The sequence below is a fragment of the Acomys russatus genome, chromosome 6 (assembly GCF_903995435.1).
Source record: "Acomys russatus chromosome 6, mAcoRus1.1, whole genome shotgun sequence".
NCBI classification, from domain to species: domain Eukaryota; kingdom Metazoa; phylum Chordata; class Mammalia; order Rodentia; family Muridae; genus Acomys; species Acomys russatus.
The window spans coordinates 81,178,316-81,203,380 of NC_067142.1; the positions used below are offsets into that span (position 1 = coordinate 81,178,316).

The following is a 25,065-nucleotide window of genomic DNA, read 5'->3' on the forward strand; positions in this document are numbered from 1 at the left end:
ACTTGTCTAATGACAGAGGCACTCAAACTTTTCTACAGGGATTTTTGTGAGTCTTAAATATATCATGATGCTAACTATCCAATTAACAATTTGAACCTACCACAGTTTTCAGAATTCAATTATAAACAAAATGTCATTTTTAAATTGTATAAATCCCTCCCCCAAAAAACAACCACCCCCCAAACAAAACAAAGACTGCATCAGTACAGGTAATTCTTATTGAAAACAGTTTTCTTCAACTCTCATGTCACACCCTAAGTGAAGGCACATCTGGCCAGGTGTGAATGGGACTGTTTTGGAGCTAGCCCATCTGACTCTCAGCTCAGCTTTCCCTTGTCCTGTGCTTCCTTGCCTAGACATGTGGTCTCCATTTATCTTGACTTCCACACGGGGCTGCTATGAGCAACAAGCGGCCTCATGTGAATGCAGCATTTAGTGTGGAGTCTGAAGAGGATACAGGGCCAGAGACACGGTGAGGGAGATCTTGAGACGTGCCTTGCTGCATCCAGCAGCATTCTATTTTAATTGATTTTTGTAGTTAGTTTAGGTATCAGTGGCTCTACAGGAAAGGCTAACTTCACCCTCCTGCAGCACTGTTGCTGTGGTAAGCTCTTGGTGAGACCTGACGGCTTGCTCTGCTGATTCTGCCAAATCCTCAATGGAACTCACCAAATAAGAGTAATGGAACGGGGATTCCAAGATGGCGGCGAGCAGTGTGGACCTTGTTTAGATGCCAAAGAAATCAAGGCAGAAAGATGGTCTTATTTCGTAAGCAGGAACACCAAGCTCCACACCCCACTACAGCGGGAGAAACCATAGTGCGCAAGGAACAAACTAAGGACAATCTTGTGCACCCCGAAACACGGGAAAAAGCACGGACCCCCTGGGGAGCAGAGCATCCACAGTGTCGGCAGCTGCATCAACAGCTACAGCACAGCGACAGCGATAGCAATGGCGGCTGTGGTGCCAACAACACCAGCAGCGCTTGCTGAGGTAGGCAGCAGGGAACAAAACACCTGCAGTGGTGATTGGCGGGGTGGGAGGATTGGCGAGAACAGCAGCGGGAAGTGGCAAGCAACAGAGGCTGCAAGAGACTGTGAGCAGCGATGGTGGGTGACAGAGAGTGGACCAGCGCCTTGTTTCAGTGGAGGGCTACAACCAGCAGGGAGAAAGGGAAGGTCAGACTGCTGGATGGATCAGTGCACCAAAGTGGAGTGGCCTGTCTACAGAGCAAACGATTAACAAAACAGAAGTCACATAGCATCTGACATCTAAATCACAGATTCATTGTGTGGTGAATCCCTCAGAGGAGATAAGCAGCCAGAGGAGCCCTATAAAACCATGGAATCTAGGTGGCAGAGCTCAAACAAATATAGATACAGGAAGGCAGAGTCTGAGAACCCATTATAGAAAATAGCTCCCTATCAAAGGTACTCACCCCAGAGACAACCAGCTTGGAAAGCCCAAGTCTTCTAAGCAGATGCCTAAAGGAAAGAAATCAGAGGTCTAATAACAAAAATCAAGATATTATGGCTCCACCAGAAAGCCCAGAAACCAACAGATACCCTACTATGGCAGAGTCACAGGAAGATGACCTCAAAACCATGCTTATACAGCTATTTGAGAACTATAAAGAGGAAATGAATAGATCCTTCCAAGAATTCCAGGATAACACAAACAAACGAAAAGAAGCCATCCAGGAGAAACAAGAAACCACAACCAAACAGGTAAAGGAATTAAATAAAACAATTCAAGACATGAAAACAGAATTAGACAATATTAGAAAATCACAAATTGAGAAAAAAGTGAAAAAGAACAATTAAAAAAGGAAGCAGGACAAGTATAACTAACAGAATCCAACACATGGAAGAGAGAACCTCAGGTGCTGAAGATACAATAGAAGAAATTGATACATCTCTCAAAGAAAATCTTAAAACAGAAAAATTAGTGACACAAAGCATCCAAGAAATCAAGGACACCATGAGAAGTCGTAACTTCGGAATTATAGGAGTTGATGAAAAGGAAGATGCAAAGTCCCAAGTTCCAGAGAACATCTTCAGGAAAATCATACAATAAAACTTCCCCAGTCTACAGAAAGAGATACCCTTGAACATACAAGAGGACTACAGAAGACCAAACACGCTAGGCCAGAAAAGAAATTCATCCCGGCACATAATAATCAAAACACTAAACATGCAGAATAAAGAAAAGATACTAAAGGCTGCAAGAGAGAAAGGCAAAATAACATATAATGGTAGACCCATCAGAATTACACCTGACTTCTCAACAGAGACTATGAAAGCCCGAAGAGCCTGGTCTGAGATTATGCAGTCTCTAAGAGACCAAAGATGCAAACCAAGGCTACTATATCCAGCAAAACTTTCAATCAACATAGATGGAGAAATCAAGATATTCCATGACAAAACCAAATTTAAACTATATCTAAACACCAACCCTGCTGTACAGAAAATAGTAGAAGGAAAATGTCATCACAACGAGATCAGCCACACCCAAGAAAATTCAGCATACGGATAATCGCACAACCAAAACAGACACTGCCAAACATAATCACCACTAACTCCACAATAAAAGGATCCAATAACCATTGGTCAATAATATATGTCAACATCAATGGTCTCAACTCCCCAGTAAAATGGCACAGGCTAACAAAATGGATGCAAAAACAAGATCCTTCAATATGTTGCATTCAAGAAACACATCTCATCAACAAAGATAGACATTACCTAAGAATAAAGGGCTGAAAAATATTTTTTCAAGCAAATGGTCTCAGGAAGCAAGCAGGAGTAGCCATTTTAATATCTGACAAAATAGAATTTCAATTAAAATTGATCAAGAAAGATCGAGAAGGACACTTTGTCCTAATGAAAGGAAAAATCCACCAAGAGGACATCACCAGCCTAAATATCTATGCCCCAAATATTAGGGCACCTGCATTTGTAAAAGAAATACTTTTAAAGTTTAAATCACTCATTGATCCCAACACAATAATAGTGGGAGACCTCAACACCCCACTATCACCAATGGACAGATCCTCAAGGAAGAAATTAAAAAGAGAAATAATCAAGCTAAGAGAAGTCATGAATCAAATGGACCTAACTGACATTCACAAAGCTTTTTACCCAAATGGAAAAGAATATACTTTCTTCTCTGTGTCACATGGAATCTTCTCCAAAATCAACCACATAATTGGTCACAAAACAAGCCTCAATAGATACAAAAAATTCAAATAAACCCTTGCATCCTATCAGACCACCATGCCCTAAAGTTGAGCATCAACAACAATAGAAATAACAAAAAGCCTACAAACACATGGAAACTGAACAATCTTCTACTCAATGACAATTGGGTCCGGGATGAAATAAAGAAATCAAAGAGTTCCTAGAGTTTAATAAAAATGAAGGCACAACATATCCAAACCTTTGGGACAGAATGAAAGCAGTTCTAAGAGGAAAATTCATAGCACTAGGTGCCTTCACAAAGAAACTGGAGACATCGCATATGAGCAACTTAATGGAACACCTGAAAACTCTAGAAAAAAAGAAGCAGACACACCTAAGAGGAGTAGACAGCTGGAAATAATCAAACTCAAGGCTAAAATCAGTAAGTTAGAAACAAAGAAAACAATTCAAAGAATCAATGAAACCAAGAGCTGGTTCTTTGAAAAAATCAACAGAATAGACAAACCCTTAGCCAAACTCACTAAATGGCTGAGAGAGAGTATACAAATTAACAAAATCAGAAATGAAAAGGGAGAAATAACAACAGATACCAAGGAAATTCAGAGAATCATTTGGTGTTACTTCAAAAGCCTATACATCACAAAATTTGAAAATCTAAAAGATATGGACAATTTCCTTGATAAATTCGACTTTCCAAAGTTGAATCAAGATCAGGCAAACAACTAAAACAGTCCTATATCCCATAAGGAAATAGAAGCAGACATTAAAAGTCTCCCAACCAAAAAGAGCCCTGGGCCAGATGGATTCAGCACAGAATTCTATCAAACCTTCAAAGAAGAACCAATACCAATAGAAACAGAAGGAACTCTACCAAACTCATTCTATGAAGTCACAATCACCTTAATACCTAAGCCACACAAAGACCCAACAAAGAAAGAGAATTTTAGACCAATCTCCCTTATGAACATAGATGCAAAAATACTCAATAAAATTCTTGCAAATCAAATACAAGATCACATCAAAAATCTCATCCATCACGACCAAGTAGGTTTCATATCAGGCATGCAGGGGTGGTTCAATATAAGGAAATCCATCAATGTAATTAATCATATAAACAAACTGAAGGAAAAGAATCATATGATCATCTCTTTAGATGTGGAAAAAGCATTCAACAAAATCCAACACCCTTTCATGCTAAAAGTCTTAGAGAGGTCAGGTATACAAGGCACATACTTAAACATAGTAAAGGCTATGTACAGAAAACCTGTTGCCAACATCAAGCTAAATGGCGTGAAACTTAAGTCAATCCCACTGAATTCACGGACACGACAAGGCTGCCCACTCTCTCCATTGCTCTTTAATTTAGTACTCTAAGTCCTAGCTAGAGCAATAAGACAGCTAAAGGAAATCAAGGGGATATATATAGGAAAGGAAGAAGTTAAAGTTTCCCTATTTGCAGATGATATGATAATATATATCAGCGATCCCCAGAAGTCAACAAAAGAACTCCTACAGCTGATAAACAGCTTCAGCAAAGTGGCAGGATACAAAATTAACACAAAAAAGTCAGTAGCCCTCCTGTATACAGATGACAAAAGGGCAGAGAAAGAAATTAGGGAAACCACTCCCTTCATAATAGCCTCAAACAATATAAAATATCTGGGTGTAAATCTAACCAAACAAGTGAAAGACCTTTATGAAAAAACTTCAAGTCTCTACAGAAAGAAATTGAAGAAGCTATCAGAAAATGGAAAGATCTCCCATGCTCATGGATTGGGAGAATCAACATAGTAAAAATGGCCATCCTACCAAAAGCAATCTACAGATTTAATGCAATCCCTATCAAAAATACCAATACAATATTTTACAGAACTGGAAAGAGCAATCCTCAACTTCACATGGAAAAACAAAAAACCCAGGATAGCTAAATCAATCCTATACAATAAAAGATCTACTGGAGGAATCCCCATCCCTGATCTCAAGCAATACTATAGAGCAACAGTAATAAAAACAGCATGGTACTGGTATAGAAATAGGACAGTTGACCAATGGAATCGAACTGAGGACTGAGATGTACATCCACACACATATGGCCATTTGATGTTTGACAAAGAAGCCAAAAGGATACAATGGAAAAAAGAAAGCATTTTCAACAAATGGTGCTGGTCCAACTGGATGTCTACATGTAAAAAAATGCAAATACATCCATAATTATCACCCTGTACAAAACTAAAGTCCAAGTGGATTAAAGGCCTCAACATAAAACCAGACACACTAAATCTGTTAGAAGAAAAAGTGGGTAAGACGCTAGAACTCATTGGCACAGGAGACAAATTCCTGAACAGAACACCAACAGCTCAGGCTCTACAATCAACAATTAATAAATAGGATCTTATGAGGCTGAGAAGCTTCTACAAGGCAAAGACACTGTCAACAGAACAAAGCAACAGCTCACAGAGTGGGAAAATGTTTTTACCAACTCTACATCTGACAAAGGGCTGATATCTAAAGTATATAAAGAACTCAAGAAATTAAACACTACCAAACCAAACAACCCAATTAAGAAATGGGGTACAGAACTAAACAGAGAATTCTCAAAAGAGGAATACCGAATGGCTGAGGAACACTTAAAGAAATACTCAACATCCCTACTCATCAGAGAAATGCAAATCAAAACAACCTTGAGATTCCATCTTACACCTATCCGATTAGCAAAGATCAATAACTCAAATGACAACACATGCTGGAGAGGATGTGGTGAAAGGGGAACACTTCTCCACTGCTGGTGGGAGTGCAAACTTGTTCAGCCACTCTGGAAAGGAATATAGCACTTTCCCAGAAAGTTGATAATAGCTCTACCCCAAGACCCAGCTATACCATTCCTGGGCATATACCTGAAAGATGCCCCACCATGCAACAAAGACATTTGTGCAACTATGTTCATAGCAGCCTTATTCGTAATACCCAGAACCTGGAAACAACCAAGATGTCCCTCAATTGAAGAATAGATAAAAAAAAAAACAAAAAAACAAAAAAAAACTGTGGTACATCTACACAATGGAACACTATCCAGCTATTAAGAACAAGGAAATCTTGAGTTTTGCTGGCAAATGGATGGAATTAGAAATGATCATCTTAAGCAAGACAAACCAGACCCAAAAAGACATGCATGGTATATACTCACTCATATGTGGATTTTAAACCAACATAGACATCCTAGGAGAGACTCCACCCAGCAGGATATAGGGACAGTTACAAAGACTTAAAGTTGGACATGGACAGAGTCCCGAGTACGTAGGGTGGCCCAGTCAGGCCACAGAGGAAGAGGTCATATATAATACAGGGGATACTAGATAAACTAAGATCAGATGTTAGGGGAGGGGAGCTCCCTTATCTAAGGACTAGGGGAGGGAAGGAAAGGGGATGAGAGAGGGGTTGGGATCAGGGGTAGATGAGGAAGGGGGTGGGATCAAGAGGGGATAAGAGAGGGGGCCACAATTGAGATGTAAAGAACTCAAACTACAGAACAACAGGTAATTTATATTTCTAATCCCATTACATGGGAATAGTTCTGAGACTGGCAGAGATATAAATGTATAGGCATAGAGAGGCCTCATGTTGACCAGATTCTCTGTGACTTACTATTAGAGGCCACTCCTAATAAGGCAAGAAGGAAGATTTGTAAACGCCTTAAGTTGACCCATACAATGACCAGAAAACTAGCTTTGATTGTTCTGTGCATCCTGCACACCTCATACAATTATAATGTTAGAACTGTATAATATTTGTGAGAAATTGTGTTTTCAGAACAAAATAACCAGCTGGATCAGACCTGACAGGAATCATTCCTCCCAGCACAATGGACACTGACATCCTGCATCCTCCTAGTTCCAGCCCCAGATGATTCCATTCCTTTTACTCATCAGAGTTAGACAGCTTCCTGGACAACATTGTAGAAAACTTCTGATCCAATTTAGACCACCATTGCAATCTCCTACTAAGCCTGAAATCTCTCAACATTTAGAAATTGAACCACAAATGAAATTACTAGATTGCTTAACCATTCTCTCCAATTTTGGGGGTGCCCACTCCAAAGTATTATGCACCCCTATTGAACCTGAAGAAACCTTAAGAGAACAATGCCCCTTTCCCTCAAAAGGGGGGGGGGGTTGTATAGGTTGCTGTACGCTCGCTTGATCCATAAATGCTTATTCTCATCGGGAGGCGGTCGTAAGTCATTATTGGTCTTATACAGAGAAAAAATTAGGAGAAACCCAGGAACATCTCTCTTTGCCTTTATCTTGCATATGTAGACAAGGAGATGGGAGCCGAAAAGAAAGAAAGGGAGAGTTAGGAACATAGAGGGAAGATAGAAAAAAAGCTAGATGATTGAACCTACTCCTTAACTCAAGGCCTTAATTGTTACTTATAATGAAGGTTATGTCTAAGTCATTGCTATAGAGTTTAGTATATTGATACAAAACATGGGCATGTCAAATACTTGTCAGATTTTAACACAAGAATATATATCCTAAGTCTAACAGATAGATATGACTCTATCGATATATGAGGTAAAAGAGTTGAATAAGGTCTTCAAAAGCCTCAGAGACACACAGATTATGGCATTTAAAGTTGTTCTCACAATCCTAAACTTCTTTGGCAACAAGACAAGTTAACTCCTGACAACACCCAGCCGACCTCAAAGAAGATGATGAGCATCAAAGACCCTCCTAATGGACATGGCTTCAAAGGTGGCAGAATAATCACTGGGCAAATGTCCTCGTTCCTGCCACAAACAGAGTCGGCCTAAAAATGGGCAACTTAGATGCAGGCAGAGTCGACGGCCACACTCTGCCAAGTCAGGGTAAGCAAGTCCTCAGTAGTTCCTGCCCTGAGAACAAGTCTGGCAGAAATATTAGGCCAGAAAGCTGAAGATGTGGCTCCAACCTTATAAAGCATATTGGGTGACTGGTCTTAAGTCAATTTGTACATTTTGGAAGCTGCTAACCCACACTGCTTGTTCACTCAGGAATTTAAGTTTTATTCCTTCTCAAGTCTCTGAGGGGCATTGAAGACAAGATAGTATAGTTTTATAACCAAGTTTAGCTGGTTAGGAAACAAGATTGTTTTAGATCAAGATAAAGAAGTTAAGCTATTAGAGTTGAGATAGGACAGATATTGAATCTCATTCGGAAATTTAGACTGAACAAGAAGGAAAAACACTTACTTCAAATGAGACAAATCCAGATGGCCAAGTCACTATGAATGTAAGATATATAGAACTCATTATTCTCATGATTGTCACATGGTTCTCCCTGCCGTATGTTTTATACATGTGTAATAAAATAAAAGTATTTTAAAAAGTATTTAGAGAAGTACTCTAAATACCAAATGTAGTTAGATAATTAACATGGTCAACATTTATCCACATACTTTTGAATTAAAAGTTACTCTTATGAGTATGCTTATACTATTAGAAAAAAATAAAAATTCACAAAACTGTAAAAAAAATAAAAATAAAACGCTGTAGATTTGTATGATTATTTTACAGAAATTAGTGATGAATTTTAGCTTAATAAGAAACTCAATGTTTATTCATCTTCTGCCAATAGGAAATGGGATGCAAATTAGCACAATTAAGCAATTTCTCATTTGCAATGATGCATTACTATTAGGACTTGGAAAAAGTAAAGACTGGACTCTTTATATGCAGAAAACAAGGCTCTGGGGGTATGACTTGACATGAAATTGGTACATTTTGCTGTCAATATTAAAACAGGATCAAAGGAGCTGTTCTGGAGACTATAGGGCTAGTTAAATGACTAGAGTGGTAATGTAGACTAAAAATTATGAGCATTGCCAAAAATAAAGGAAAAGGGGATAATGAAAAAAAGAGCAATGGAACAATACTGTGTCAGCCCTCCATCAGAAAGAGGACAGAAGACAAGACACAGCCTGGAGACAGCCAAGGGGTCTCAGCAGACTGGAAGAGGATTGGAAAGTTGTGACTGACAGAAAAAGTTTGAGAAAGATGAATGTTAATATAAGTGTCAGAAGAGAGTGATGCCCGAAAAGACTAAAGCAAAGTGCCCTGCAGAACTCTGGGAAAGGCAAAGAACTGAAGCTGAGGAGGTCACTGCAGAGAGTGAGGCTGAGGAATAAAGCTAAGGAAGATGTATCAGAGTCACATGGCAAGCCCCTAGCCGTTATCTCTGCACTGTGCACCCCATGTACTCATAAGAGACAGAGTCAGACACGCTGACATGAGGACTCCACCCACCAGGCCCAGAACCGACACCGTGCGATGTGCATCAGCGTGAGGGAGGCACCAGATGGCATGGGGCCACTCCACGCCACAGACCACTCATTTACTCTTCCTCTGCTCATCTGCAAATGGAACCTAAGCAAATTACTGCAACTTCTCAAATATGTAGCAAACGTCCAGAGAAATGTACTCAAGGCTCAGCCTTGGAAAATACTTTTATTAAAAGGTCATACTGTGGTGCAATGAAGTTTCTCTATCAAAAAGCCAGTCGTACTCACTTCCTGGCTAGATTTGTTTCCTAACTGGGAAAATCAAGGAAAAACAAAAACCTCAGAGGTAACAAGTGCCATAGTATATTAACCAGGAGAAAATACATTGTATTTTTAAATAACACATTCTAAGGAGATATGGTGCCCAAGAAATAAGAACTGGGTGCTTTTTTCAAATAAAAGGAATATTTAGAAAAAAGAAAAACTTGAAAAAATACATAGCAAGTTGAAGTAGCCTACTGAGAGAACTCTTTGTTTTTGTTTTTGGTTTTTTTTTTTTTGTTGTTTGTTTTTGTTTTTTTGAGAACTCTTTTAAAATTTAGAGTTTGAGAAAGTAAAGCTGAAGTTCAGCAGATGTTGATTAACCCATTACTATGTGCCAATATTTTTATACAGTACACTTAATTTAAAAAGATATTTTAAGTCTAAGTTCAAATTAAAATTTTATTTATTTATAACTGTTTCAATATATCTGCTTAAACAATAAATTTAGGAAAAGTCTTACTTCATTTTCATTTTATTTTGAATTTTTACCAATGAATTCCTTTATACTTTCCAGTAATATTTAACATTTTAAAAACCCAAATAGCAAGCTTTGAAGTTTACAAAATTAGTTATGGAGCATGAAGTATTTGCATCTTTGCCGGGAACACAGCTTTCATGAAGACAAATTATGGTCTTTTTGGTGCTTATTTGCACATGGGATGGACATCACAGACATACAGAGATAATCTAGCCCCCGTGTCCACGAGAGCTCATGGATGGTGTTACAAGTGGCTGCATTTTACTTTCTGTCTCTCCTTGAATGGCATTTCAATACATTTTTTTTCTTTTGTGTCTGCAAAATATGCTTATGTGCAAACTGAAGGCAAAGATAAGGCGATGAATTAATTCTACTCTCATTTAGCCACAGTGATTCACTGAAGTCATATATATATGTGTGTGCTCTTAAGTATGTGTGTATATGTGTACAAATTGTATATTCAAAAATATCTGGGCCAGGCAGTGGTGGCACACGCCTTTAATCCAAGCACTTGGGAGGCAGAGGCAGGCGGATCTCTGAGTACGAGGCCAGCCTGGTCTACAGAGTGAGTTCCAGGACAACGAAGGCTACACAGAGAAACCCTGTCTTGAAAAACTAAAAAAGCAAAAACAAACAAACAAACACTAGAAGTTGCATAACTTTTAAGCAACTTCTTTCTTAAAATTACTGAAATTACTTAACCTTCAAAGTCTAAATGGTTAGGAAAACTGAAAACTCACAAAGTGGCTGATAGTCAAATTTTGGTTAGTATAAATTCATTTTAAAATTTCTTCTTCTGCAAGTTGAAACATCCTTAGTTGTACTTTGTGCTTTCAGTGGGTGCTGTTTGATCACCGGGACATCATATTACAGAAGAGTTGGTCTACCCTCTTGTTTCTAGAATCTTAACAAAGATGCCAATCTGGAAAAATAAGTGTGTTTTAATTACACCTTTAAACATGGAGTATGACAGGCATGGGACACATGGAAGTCAGCAGATAACTTCAGGGTCTACTCTTTCCTCTCACCTGGGGCCCAAGTAGTAGGACTTGGGTTGTGAGGCTTCCTGGTGAGCACCGAGCTGCTAAGCTATCTAACTGGCCCAGAGCTATACACAGAGTCTTAAAAGCAGTGTGGAGTTACAGTGGCAGCTGCTATTGCTCGTCATGTGGCTAGGCAGTTCTAGATGACTTGCCACAAGTCTTAGGAAGCAGTAGTTAAAAATGGCTTCAGAAAAAATGATCTCTATTGTAATGGATTGTTACATTGAATGTTAATATGCTTAATATAATTTTCCACTTAATAACAACAAATCACTCTCCTTTCCCCCTTACAACCCTGTTTAATTTCCCTTCTTTTCCTATAATCTTATTACTGTCATTCATAATTCTAGGTTTTTCACCAACCCATTTATTTTTACTGACAGTTAATTCAAGTCTTCAAATCATGATGCTCAATCTCCTATCAATTCAAGCCTCGAATCTTCAGCCTTGCTTGGACTTTGTACATTGCACTCCATCTGTCCAGTCTTCTCTGTTCCCTCTCCGCATTTCCTGCTCTTGTCTTCCTCTCCCATCCTGCCTCTGTGCATGCTCCTCCCCTTGAAGTGTTGACCCATTGTTCATTCTCCAAACCCAGTTTAACTCTCCACTCTCCTAGACAGTGTATTCCAACCACTCTTGTTTCTCCATTGCCTAAATGTTTATTCATTCAACTGACACAAGGGAGATATTTTCAGTACAATTATCCCTTTGAGAAATGCAGCGATAGGGGTGGAAGATACAGCACACTTGGGTAGAATTCTCCTTAGAGGAGGGGCAGGGACCTGGGGAGTGCTCTCAAATAGAACGTGACGTCTGTAGTGGATAGAAGCACAAGGGCAACACATGAACAAAGGAAGGCTATGCTTGCTTACCAATGTGTGTTTCTTGGTGTTCTTTACTCAAGGGAGGTAGGGGATGGTGGCAGAGTCTTTAGGCTTTTGCCTGCCACTGTTGATTAAGGAAAGATGAGCCCATAAGTCAGGAAGCTGGTGATGGGTATTTATTTATTTATTTATTTTTTATTTATTTATGTGTGTGTGTGTGTAAGAGAGAGAGAAGAGAGAGAGAGAGAGAGAGAGAGAGAGAGAGAGAGAGAGAGAGAGAGAGAGAGAGAGAGAGAGAGAGAGACTGTGTATGTTGCTCTGCAAAAAGCTTAAATTAACCATCACCTGGAAATATTTTCCAAATGCATTTGCTATGAGTTGACCTATCTGTGACTGGGACCCTGATTCTATGTCTGTACGTGTAAAGCTCAAGATGGCGTATGCTGTAGTACCCCTGACTAGGAACCACTTTCCTAACACTAAAGCAGAGTTCAGAAACTTGTATTTACTCTTCTCTGTATGGTTTATCCTGAGAGGGGAAGGGCACATTTCATCACCATGGTTTTAGCCGTCACTTCTACACTGATGGTTACTGTATCTCTCCCTGCAGAAACATGTCTTCCTTTAACACAAGCTTGGTGTTTCCAAGTGCACTAGTGACGCCCAGCAGTCCACGGAGGAAACTGTGCTGCTGCCTGTTTTACTAAACCAGCTACACTTCCGTCACCATTTAGTCAGGCATCTAAGTGAGAAGCCATCAAGTCTTTTGATGACTTTTGCTCTCTTCAATCAGGAATACTTTGCTCATGGTCTAATCTCATACATTTATCTGCCTCAAGTGATAAGTGCTCCTCCAACCCGCCCTTGATTCATGTGCTGATGGGATGTGTCTGCTGAGTTAATATGTCTGTGGTCTAAGCACAGCATTTGAGTGGGAGTGGGCCAGTTTGATAATTAAAGTTAAGCAAAATAAATCCTTTTCCACAATTATGACAGGAAAACCATTAGCTCCATCTTTTGCAGTCACTCACAAGGCCCCTCAGAGAGGAAAGTGAACCACTGAGCTGTGTGCTTCAGACATAGAAATGGTTACAGGCATGCCATCTCCAATGTTCCTGTCTTCACTTTACTTAAGCAATTTCTGTTCAGCCTTCCGGTCTCTTCTCGTCTTTCAGACATCTTTGACTCTAAATCGAAAAGCACTAAGTATTCTATGAGAATATATGAGGGCCATGAGAGAACAAAGGTCTGGGTGTAAGTGTATGTGATACGCCACACAAAAATTCCATAGGTGTCACAGCACAGAAAATTCCATCAGGAAACTCTCCCTTTGCGCATCAGGCACTCTATTAAAAGACCCTGTACAGTTATGACAAAACCTATCAAAAGGATGAAAGCATCTCAGTGCCTTGACTGATTCCTTGGACTCTGTGTGGTATCCTCAAACATACTGCTAAACAAGATGTTTCTGACCGAGGAACACAGATCTTGCAATGGTAAAATTTCTTTAGATCCCAGGGACTTTAAAGAAAAAATAGAACTCTGGTGTTCTGCCGTCGTGGACTGAAGACAATTTTGTTTCTCCGAAGAGTATGGTCAACAAGGCAGCATAGCTCTCACCACATGCGAGTGGAGTTAAGTCAGGTTCCAGAGCACCTTAGTTACAAAGACTCATTACCTTTACCCCCAGTGCTATGAAGTGTCAGAACTTCATTAGGAAAATTAAGCTGGAAAAATGAAGGCAGCAGTTTGTGAGTTTCTACTGGGAATGACTGAACGAAGCCTAGGAAGCCTTATCAACAGAGCAATGGGCTCAGGCTGCCCTGCTGCAGCACCCACTGGGTAACACCATTGCACAGAAACCGCTCTCCTACCACTGGAGCTTTGGAGTAGCTGTGTTAATGGGGTTAGCTAATTTCATATTTTAACTTTAAAGGGCTCTGCTGATTAATAAATGCTGCATACTGTGCTAATAATTAAAATAAGTGGGAGAGTTACAAATAAAAGTTGAATTGTTAAGGAAACATAAAAATATATGATAATCCTGTTATCATAATGTATAGTAACAGTTCAGAAACATGGAAATTATAAAGGTCCAAGGTGGTTTTATCACACAAGTAAAAATGTCATGTGTGGACTGTTTCCCCCCTTTCAGTATTCTTTAAGGACAAATGCAGACAGATTTCATCCATATGTAGCATTTTTAATGTCCTTTAAAAGGTTGCTATTTTAAGCTAGATTTTATAGATTTCTTTATCTTGATAGATAACTTTCCTATAACGTTTTGCCTACATAGTGCCTGAGAAAAGATTCAGGTCTTTAGAAACACTAGAAAAGCTCTGGAAGTGAGTAGTTCATCATTTACTAGGCTTCCCATCTAAGCCAAGTTAAAACTTGCAGGATGTGAAAACAGGTAAAATGAAGGTTTTGCACGTTTTTTTTCCATTAGCTCTACAGGCTTTGGGGGAGCTACTAAACACTTAATATTTATAGTATAGTTCCCAGTTTTGAATTTTTCCAAAAGAACGATTATTCCTCTGATCCAGGGTTAGTATCTTGACTATATAAAGAATTAGAGACAGCACTGGTGCAGGTTTTTGTTGTTGTTTTGGTTTGGTTTTTGGATTTTAGAGACAGTGTTCCACTGTGTAACCCTGGGTATCCTGGAACTCACTCTGTAGACCAGGCTGACCTAGAACTTAAAAAGATCTACCTGCCTCTGCCTCCTGAGGCTGGAATTAAAGGTGTGTGCCACCATAGCCTGGCTGATAGCTACTGCATTGGTAGTGTGTAATTCTTGTCTTTTCAGCTGCAAGCTTCCCTTTAGCATTTGAGCCCTCTCTTCAGGCCCCAGGATGCAGAATCTCAAATAAAAATCTGCATACACTTACAGCATGGCTTGTGTCACCGAGGATGAATGTGTGCACACGCTTACAGCATGGCTTGTCTACACCGAGGCTGCATGTCTGCATATTCTTACAGCATGGCTTGTCTACACACGGCTGCATGTCTGCATATTCTTACAGCATGGCTTGTCTACACCACGGCTGCATGTCTGCATATTCTTACAGCATGGCTTGTCTACACCGGGGCTGAATGTCTGCATACACTTACAGCCTGGCTTGTCTACACCGCGGCTGAATGTCGACATCTTCTTCAGAGGGATTGGCTGCCATGCGTCAATCCCTTGTGCTCTAACCCCAAAGCTAAGAGAGAATCTTGAGTCCTTGTCACCAAAGGATCCTCCAAGTTTAGTTCAGGCTTATAATTAATCTCAACACTTAATCTGGGCCTACCCTTGATTTGAATACCTTCAGGAAGAGATTTTATATATTTTTGATACTATTGAAAATTACTGTACATTTGGTGATTTAAGCACACACTAATAAGATTCTGAAGGTCAGAAGTCTGAGATGAGTGTCACTGGGCTCAAATGGAGGTCCTGGAAGGCTGCCTTCTTGTGGAGGCTCCAGGTAAATTGTTGTTTGGACCTCAAAGTCTCTGACTGGTTCATGTGCCCGAAGATTCATTCTTGGTATAACTCTAACCAAGGAAGTTAAAGATTTAATGTAATAAAAATATTAAGATACACAAGACGGAAATCAAAGAAGACACCAGAAGATCCCCCATGATCATGGATTGGTAGTATTAGTATTGCGGTTCACCATATTACCAAAAGCAATCTACAGATTCAATGTAATCCTCACCAAAATTTTAACACAATTCTTCACAGAAACTGAAACACAATCTTGAACTTCTTGTAGAAACACAAAAAAAAAAAAAAAATAGGATAGCTAAAACAATCCAGAATACTAATTACAAAATCTCTACAGGTATCATCATCCCTGATTTCAAGTTTTATTACAGAGCCATTGTAATGAAAATAGAATGATATTGGCATAAAAACAGGCATGCTGATCAATAGAATCAAATTGAAGATGTGAACATTAGTCCACACACCTTACAGACACTGGATTTTTGACAAAGAACCCAAAAATTCACACTAGAGAAAAAGACAGCATCTTCAGCAAATGACTGGTAACACTGGTTGCCTGTGTGTGGAATTAAAATAGACCCATACTTATCACCTTGCACAAAACTCTACTCCAAAAGGATCAAGGATCTCAACATAAGACTAGATATCCTAAATCTGGTAGAAATGAAATGTAGAACAGGACTTTCTGAATGGGACACTGACAGCAGAGGCACTAAGACAAGCAGTTAATAAACAGACCATATGAAGTTGAAAAGCTTCTGTAGAGCCAGGGAAAACATTCAGACAAAAATAGCAGCCTACAAAATGGGAAAAAATATCTACCAGCTATACCTCTGATACTGGGTTAGTATTTAGAATATATAAAGAATAAAAAAGTATGTTATCAATAAACCACTCAATTAAAAATGATGTATAGAACTAAGCAGACAGTTCTCAAAATATGAAACACAATGACTGAAAATCACTTAAATAAATACTCTATACCCTTAGTCATTGGAGAAATGCAAATAAAAATACATTGAGATTTAGTCTTACCCCAGTCAGAGTGGCCAAGATCAAGAAAACAGATGATAGCACATGCTGGTAAAGATGTGGGGAAAGGGGAGTATTTATTTTTTGTTGGTGGGAGTGTAAACTTGTATAACCACTATGGGAATCAGTGTGGCAGTTCCACAGGAAGCTAGGAATAGATCTACCTCAATACCTAGCTATACTACTATTAAGCATATGCCCAAGGGACACCCATGTATGTTGCTGCTCTCTGTGCATAACAGCTAGCAATTGGAAACAGAGTAGATGCCTACCAACTGATGAATGGATGGTGAAAATGAGATACACTTATACAGTGGATTTCTTTTTAGTTGGAAAGAAAAATTGAAATTATTAAATTTGCAGGTAATTGGACAGAGCCAGAAAAAAAAAATCCTAAATGAGATAATCCAGATCTCCCCCAGTAACTACTGCATGTCTTCTCTTCTATGTGCTAAGTTTTCTATATGTTGTGCTACAATCTGAACAACTACAGAGGTTAGGCACCTAGTAAGGGCTAGTGGGGAGGATCTCCAAGGAAGGAGAAATAGAATATGTTGCTATGGAGAGAAGAGAAACAATAGAATAGGAGGACTGGATAGAGAGACGGAGGGAGATAAAGGAGGGAATATGGGGAGGGCCATTTGGAAAAACACATAGAAACCTGCTACTGTTGAAGCTTCCTAAAAGTATACACAAATGAAAGGAATCTAAATTGAATCACCATGCCCCAACTTATGTCACCTTCAGTGCCAGGAATGGGTTATATCTTGTTGTTGGCCAAGTGGGCCCCATGGAAACAGCAAACATCACAGGCTGTCTGGGTTATTAGTTGTTCTCCACAGCCTGATGGTAAGGCCATCTTGTAAAACACAACATTTATTTATGTTATCAAACACAGAGAAGTCGATATGATACACAACTAAACATTTCACCCCCGTTGATTAGCAATTATGGTGTTGGAAGCTACTCTGCAAAGTACCAGAAAAATGTAGTCATCAGTATCACTCATCTACAAATCCTGTGACCTACAACAGCAACCTGTATGCAAGACATATTAGTGTGATAGTGGCACGAATGTTATAGGGATAACCAATCACTTTTTAAATTGCATGTAAGGCCCACACCATGAGATGAAACCCACACCTAAAGATGCTAAGGTACCCAAGAGCCTAAGACTAAATTTATGTCATGAGCCTAGGGAATAAGCCACTATTTGTATTTTGTTAAATGAATATAGCAATGAAGCGACCCTGAACTGCACTGTGCTGTGCTCATAGTTCAGCCTCAGCCTCACTGAGCCGTATCAGAGAAGCTGATAGGGAGAGACTGGAGCATTCAATCCTCAACGGAATGTCTTTATCAAAACCTGCCCGCAAGGCTCAGGGAGCTGTGCAGAAGAGGCAGAAAAACTGCAAGAGTCAGATGTGCTGGATAACTCCAAAGAAACAGTGCCTTCTAGACTTACCAGGACTGACACATATGTGAGCTCATACAGACTGTGGCAGCACACATAAAGCCTTCCCAGGCTGAAGCCAGAGGGGGTGCCAGAGCTGAGAGGTAGAACTGGGCATGAGGTCCCACCTCTAAGCAGGAAGCTTTCTGCAATTGATGCCCACTGACAGAGGGAGAATTGGTTTCTCCAACAGTGTCCCACTGGGTACACCGTCACGCTCCAGAGTAGGCCGCAGGCCCAGAAGGAGGAGGACAGCACCAAAGGAACTAAAATGTACTTTTATGAACTTTTGGTATTATTTTTGCTTTGTTTGACATTTTTTGTTTATTTGTGTACAGGAAGTCCCCCAAATGTAAATATCAAAGTCATGCACTCTACACTGTATTGTGTTAAAATGTTTGATTTTAAAAATTACCGTTTGTGTTACTGACAAGTTTCATAAAAAATAATCCATGAGTTTAGCTTGGGATTAAGACAAAATTCCCAATGGTTTTTGAAACGGCTGTAAATATACTTCTTTTGTTTTGTACTATGTATTTATGTGAAGCTGTAATGTCAGAATTGGTGATTTGAAAATCAAAATGCCAATCAACTTTGAAAAATGACGAAGATGCTGTTTCCTGGATGTACAAAGACTCAATTGTTTATATAAAAAATGAGCAGATCCATCTTATTGGATCCGGTTTACTTTAACCTTTAATATATAGTAAATTGTACAATAAAACTGTTTTAAAATGAACTTCTCTGTGACTTATTGTTAGTTATTTGTATACTTCCATACCTATATATCTGGAGTCAAATAAAAATTCCTCAAGCTTAAAAAAGGGTAACGAGCGGCAAAAGTTTCTGAAGCCTGAAAGTAGACTATCAAGGGTGAACCTCAGTGATCCTCCGGCCTGCCCCTCAAAGTGTAGGGGCATAGATGCACACGGCCACCTGCCCCTCAAAGTGTAGGCGCATAGCCACCTTTTTAGCATATGCAGTAAATATTATTATGCACTAAACAATCTTTCCCAGCTCCCTTAATTAATGATGATTTTCATCTAAGTTACTAGTTCTCAACAAAGCCCTTTAAAGGAACATTCCTATACCCTTGACAGATAGAGAACCAGAGGTGTGGGGTGGTGAAATTACTTTCCTAAGATTCTTAAGAGCATACTGCTGATTTGAGGGAGCCATAAGAGCATCCTGCAGAAGTGGGAGAGTTAATGTTTGAACTCAGAGCATTTTAATTCCTCCTAGGAAAAGGTAATGCCATCTTCATGACAACATGAAAACAAAAGGCACAGTAATCCACACCCCCCCCCCCCATGAAGTACTGGTGCTCTAGTTAGCCTTGAGATCAGAAACAATGCCTCTGCCTTTCCTGATTGATGTACAGATGGTTATTGAACAAGCCTTAGGCTGGTCACAGCACCCTGCCTTTGACTTCATCATGAAATTACCATAAACAGAGATGTAAGGCCTAGCTGTAATATTTCTATACCCAATACAACTGTGGCTTATCCACCAGACAAAAATGCAAGTGGTTCAGAAGAGGCTACAATGTATCAGTATTTCATACCCCCTAACAGTGGGATGAGCCATGAAAGCAACAAGCAGCTAAAAGCCTAGGTGGTCTGAACTTCTCAGTCAGTTCTTCAGCACTTCCAACTTACATTGTTTTTGACAGGCTTGCTAATCTCAGAAATCCTTGTCAGTATCCTAAGGCTTCCACATGAAGGTACGACAAGGACGAGCCCTACTTATAGGCACACTGAGTACTACGTGTGCATCAATGGGACAACCAACAGTACCAACTGTTTTAGTCCTTACTCTTCCCTTTCCTATGCTTAGCATTATTGAAAACAAAATCGTCATCTGTGCTAGGCATAGTGGTACACCTGAAACCATCTTAGCTGAGGACAAGGAAGGATGAGCCAAGGTTAGGGCTAGCCTGGGCTACACAGCAAGGCCCGATGTCAAAATAAAAGCAAAAGAATTTTGGGGCATACCTCCTTACGTATTTATAACTAAGCAAAATATTTTGCTTAAATTTGAGTAGTATCATGTAATTTCTGAGATAAATCTATATATTTCCCCAAAACTAAATGGCCAAAATATTTTTTGATACATTGAGTTAACTTGATCAGATACTAAAAGAACCTGCTAACACGCTATAGTTATTTCGAGACAAACAGTGGCTCTCCAATGAAAATCTAAATAATCCTGTAGGGCGCACTACGATTTTATCTTCATCTAAGCTGGTGAACACATTTTTTAAAGATTTGTTTAAAACTTCTTTATCCTAATAAGTCATGTATATCTTTCTTGACTGACGAAATGATGGAAAAGCTGTGGTGAAGGAGAAATGTCACTTTTGTTTCTTTGTACAATACATTTGAATGCATTTGTAATTACTACTCTATAAGCTATGGCCATGATGTAACACACAATGATGATTACTAGTTATTGTCTATGGCATTTTATGTTATAGAACGCTATTATATAGGAATTTATAGTAGCAATTTATATCATACTAAATTATTACGTTATAATTAAAATCACTTGTATTATTACCATTATCACTTAGTACATGAAATGCTAAAATACTGTAAGATACACTGCAATAATGATTATATGAGACAGTCTAGGATAATAACAATAATAACAGTAAGACCATTCTAGGTTTACAATGGCCCATTAGAAGTTACTGTTGTGGACAAAGCACCATAAGAGAAAGGAGACATCAAAGAGAAAGATGCTATGTGCTAAGAGCCAAGTCCCCAATTCAATTCCGTTAAAAACAATTTAACCCTGAGTGTGCTGACAGGCTACCCTCTGTGCTCCTATTCCTCACAGTTATAAAGTAGCCTCTGTCATTGCACCTGACTCAACACACTGCATGGCAGTGTTGTGTTCAAACACAATTAGCCCATAGATAATGTGCTTGTTTCGTTATGTTATTTTGAAAACATTGCAAGTACATATGCATTCATTAGACCCTAAAAGATTTTATCTTTGGGCATACACATCATCCCTCTGAAAGTGCCACTGGTTAGCTCTCCTTTGAGATACACGTATACAAATACAATTTAAGGGGAGTGGCAAACAGCTCTGCTATTTCCCTGGGAGCAGTGTATATACATTCTTATCATCAAGACTGCCCTCACTCACTACACTGTGTGAGATGCGAAATGATTGGGTCTAAACAGGCAGAGAGTGACTTTACCTTTCTATACAAATAAAGCGTTCTCTATACTACTGAGTAAGAGGAAATAGTGGATGATTCGAGGCAGCAAACAGGGCCCAGCTAAGCACTCACATCTTTTCATTCACGTTGCGCATCCATTCCTCTTGCTTGAGCATCTCTCTGGCCAGTTGCAAGTGGTTGATGGGTTCTGCCACCCTCAGGGTGGGCTCCAACGGCTTGTAACGCTGCTGCAAAACGTCACTGATGGCTCGGAAGGGTCCCTGAAAAGTCAGGACAAATGTGTTTCACTATGGGAGAGTCCCAGACTCATTGACAGTTGTGGTGCTGAATATAATAAGTTTATTTATTTTTAAAACACAGTTTTTCTCAGAAATAAAACAAGCAAAAAAAAAAAAAATAGTGGTGGTGGCTCATGCCTTTAATCTCAGCATTCCACTCAGGAAGAAGAGGCAGGCAAATTTCTGAGTTCAAGGCCATCCTGGTCTACAGAACAAGTTCCAGGACAGCTAGGCCTGGCTACACAGAACTGTTCTGTCTCATGAAAGTGGTTGTCTTAAAACTCTTTTGGACTTCACAGAAGTTCCTCACCCTGTAAAGAAGTTGAGCCAGCAAACCCATGGTTCCAGGTTGCCTGCATTGTAAGTTTACAGGCACCCTGCTTCCAATACAACTAAAGTGTGTACTTTTCCTTTTTAAGTTAATAAAAACATGAAAAGATATGAGCATTAATTTTCCTAAAGTCCTCTTCTACATTAAACAAAAGCCTTGTATTCACTGTTGGTTCTTTAAGCACAGATGCCACACTGCCCATACTTATTCAATCTGTGCTTGGATGCTTGGTGGCTCTGGTACTGAGAGCAGTCGTTTAGGACTGTAAATGAGAGGACAGACTCTACAGACGAGCCTGGGGTGGCTCACAGCACATTCTCCTGTACGGTAAGGTCAGGAGTTACCTAGGTACCTGAGAGCACTGGTTGGCCGGTCAGCATCATGATCAGCACTGGTGAGCCAAAGGCAGCACAGGCATTTGCTGTCATTTACAACGTACTGTTTCCTATTCTTTTTTCACCACTGCGTCGGGCAGGAATAATACAAAATGGACAAAGATTTCTAATCACATTCCTTATTCTTAAAAATGTCTCCTTTAGATAGGTTATTACTAAGAAGACACAGCTGGAGGTTCTGTGAGCACCGAGTGAAGACTGTGGGCTAATAAAAAGAAATGATTCACGCCTCATTTATGTTCACTTATGTTTTACATTAATAGAAACCAATAATAGGAACCAGTTACCATAAAAGTCATGGACCGTAAATAACACAAATGGCAGATCAGTATCACCTAGTACTTTCCACAGCTGGACAGGAGGATTGCTGTGTTTGAAAGGAGTTAATGGATTTGTATTGGAAGTTTGCTTTTTAAAGATACACAGTCACCATTCCAATTTGCTAGCAAGAAGTCAGAAGTCTTACATTGGTCTCTTTTGCTTTTTGACAAATTCAATGGTTTAAAGAAGTGACATTTGTTTGTATAGTAAGGTGCCAGTCCCTTGGGTGAGCCTGCTTTCACTGTGGTAAGACAAGAGTCAGAGCCATAACTTGGGCTCCCGTTGGGATATACAGGGTAGGGTAACGCCCAGTGTGGCAATAAAAACATGATACTGCCCAAATGTGGCAGGAAGGCTTGTTTGCTTCAAAAAGAGAATTGAATGGGTTTTTGGATGATAGAGACATCAAAGGAAAAAAGAAGTTTAGAAGTTGGGACGTTGATAAGGTCAGCCCCCATGTGCAGTAATGGTTTCCTCAGCAGACGCTTTAAGCCTCAGTTGAAATGCAAAGACACCCATCTACCTCAGCCTCCCTGACTGACCCTCAGTTGGAGCTTAGTAGCTCCCTTGAGGATAGGGGAGCCTGGTTAGAGCAACAACGGAATGAAAGTTAGCGCCCTCTCCTGGGAACTCAGTGTGAGCTTCTTGCCACCTTGTCCTCCCTGGCTTCAGTCTCAGACACCAGGACTCTGCTTAAGCTCAATGGGGCACCTCCTTGGTTTTAAACTTGACATCTGCCGACTCCTTGTTGCCCCTTTAGGATTTCAGGCATATCATGTCCCGCTCCTTCCTGAAGTGACACAGACTGCTACACTTTGGATATAACTTCAAATTTTAGGTATTTTTATTGCCACCACTTGTAACAACCTCTGGAATGTGTGTCCACCTGAGCCTCAACCTGACCTTTACGGGTCCTTTTTGTGTTCTCAGCTCTGACTTCACAGTATTTAATTTTCCTTGCCTCCATCCAGGCCTTGGTTACAATCAATGTATTGTATAGTTGTCCTTTATTTTAAAAGTGTTTAATCAAAGTTTAATAATGAAGCTTTTTTTTTTTAACTTAGTAGAGTTGTCCTATACATTCAAGAAATCCCCTTCCAAATTCCAAAGGCTATGTTCAGACTCCAGTATCTGGCAGTCTTAAAAGAATAAAGGAAATGTGGCTCAGGCAACAGATACAAAGCAGTCCCACTGTGAATGAAAAGAAAGTCGTGAGGGAAAAGGTAAGAGAGGACACAGGGAAGAAACAAGACTATCAGAAAAAGAATAGAGGAAAAACATTAAAGAAAGACGGAAGAAGAAAGGAGGTGAGAAAGAAGATGATGGAAGGGCATGTGCAGAGAAAGAGAGGGGTCATGACGTAGAGGATACAGGGAAGAAGGGAAGAAAAGAAAATGGCTAAAAATTAAATGAGAGAAAAGCAAGAAAAAGAGGAAAAAGTGAGACATGAATAGAATGTATATATCAGTAGATATGTTTTACAATTACCTCTAAAATGTTGTAAAAATTTCAGTTACAGCATTTATTTTGTTAGTAGTTTTAAGAGAATAAAGTATGTAAGTAAAGGCAACTGAGAGCATAATTACAGAAAACAGAGACACATAGCAGATAAGCAGTGTAGGGAAGGTTTTAACACCATAGAGTGAAGGAGGTCTGATTGAGAGGCCAACACAGTGTCAGACAGGGAAAGGTGGTCTCTAAGCTGCCCCCAGTAGGCCCTGCTTCATGCGATCCGGTCTCTTATCCTTGATAGAAACAGACCTACTTGTACTGAGTAAACAGAACAGGCAAACACCATGGGATATCAGCTCCAGCTTCTGTCTTTGAGAACTTCCTCCCTCTTTCTTTGAGATGGTTCCCTTTGAGGGAAACCAGCAGCCATGCTATATGGCAACTTTGTGGAGTGGACACTGTGAGGAAGGACAATAACATGGCAACAACTAGCCATGCAGATGAAGGAACCAACCAAGAGGATCTCCTCGCCTCCCTGCCCCTACAGCCCACTCAAGCCTTCAGAGGAAGCCACAGTCTGATGGACTCTTGACTGCATTCCTAAGAGAAGTAGAGGCAGAGGCACTGACCTAGAGATGCTATGCAAAGGCAAACACACTTTTGTTTAAGCCTTTACATGTGCAGGGAGCCAATGCACAGAGGTTTAACTGGCAGAGTCAGACCCGCCCCAGCTGCAGGTTGATACAAGCTGTTGGCAGCTGCCTCCTGCAGCTGAAATACCAAAGGGCTAACAGAGCTGTCCCTTCTGGGACTCTCTGGATTGTGACAAGTCAAGTGTCCTTCCCCTTTTCCAAGTCTGCTTTGCAGTCCAGGAACAACTTTCCCACCTAACTGCAGATACAGTCAAGATTTCCTGCCTTTGGAGTATGAATCTTTGGAGTATCTCCAATTCTCAGGCTGGCCTTTTTAAAATGACTCAAATGCAAGCCA

The 25,065-nt window shown here is 39.9% G+C and overlaps 1 protein-coding gene across 1 annotated transcript in view; it reads right to left on the reverse strand.

The window, feature by feature from the left end:
• Spata17 (spermatogenesis associated 17) overlaps positions 1-25,065 on the reverse strand; it is a 163,947-nt gene that overhangs the window by 43,775 nt on the left and 95,107 nt on the right. The window contains exon 8 of the mRNA XM_051148107.1: positions 21,410-21,558. Within this exon, the coding sequence (XP_051004064.1) occupies positions 21,410-21,558 (149 nt within the window). The remainder of the gene's footprint in view (positions 1-21,409; positions 21,559-25,065) is intronic.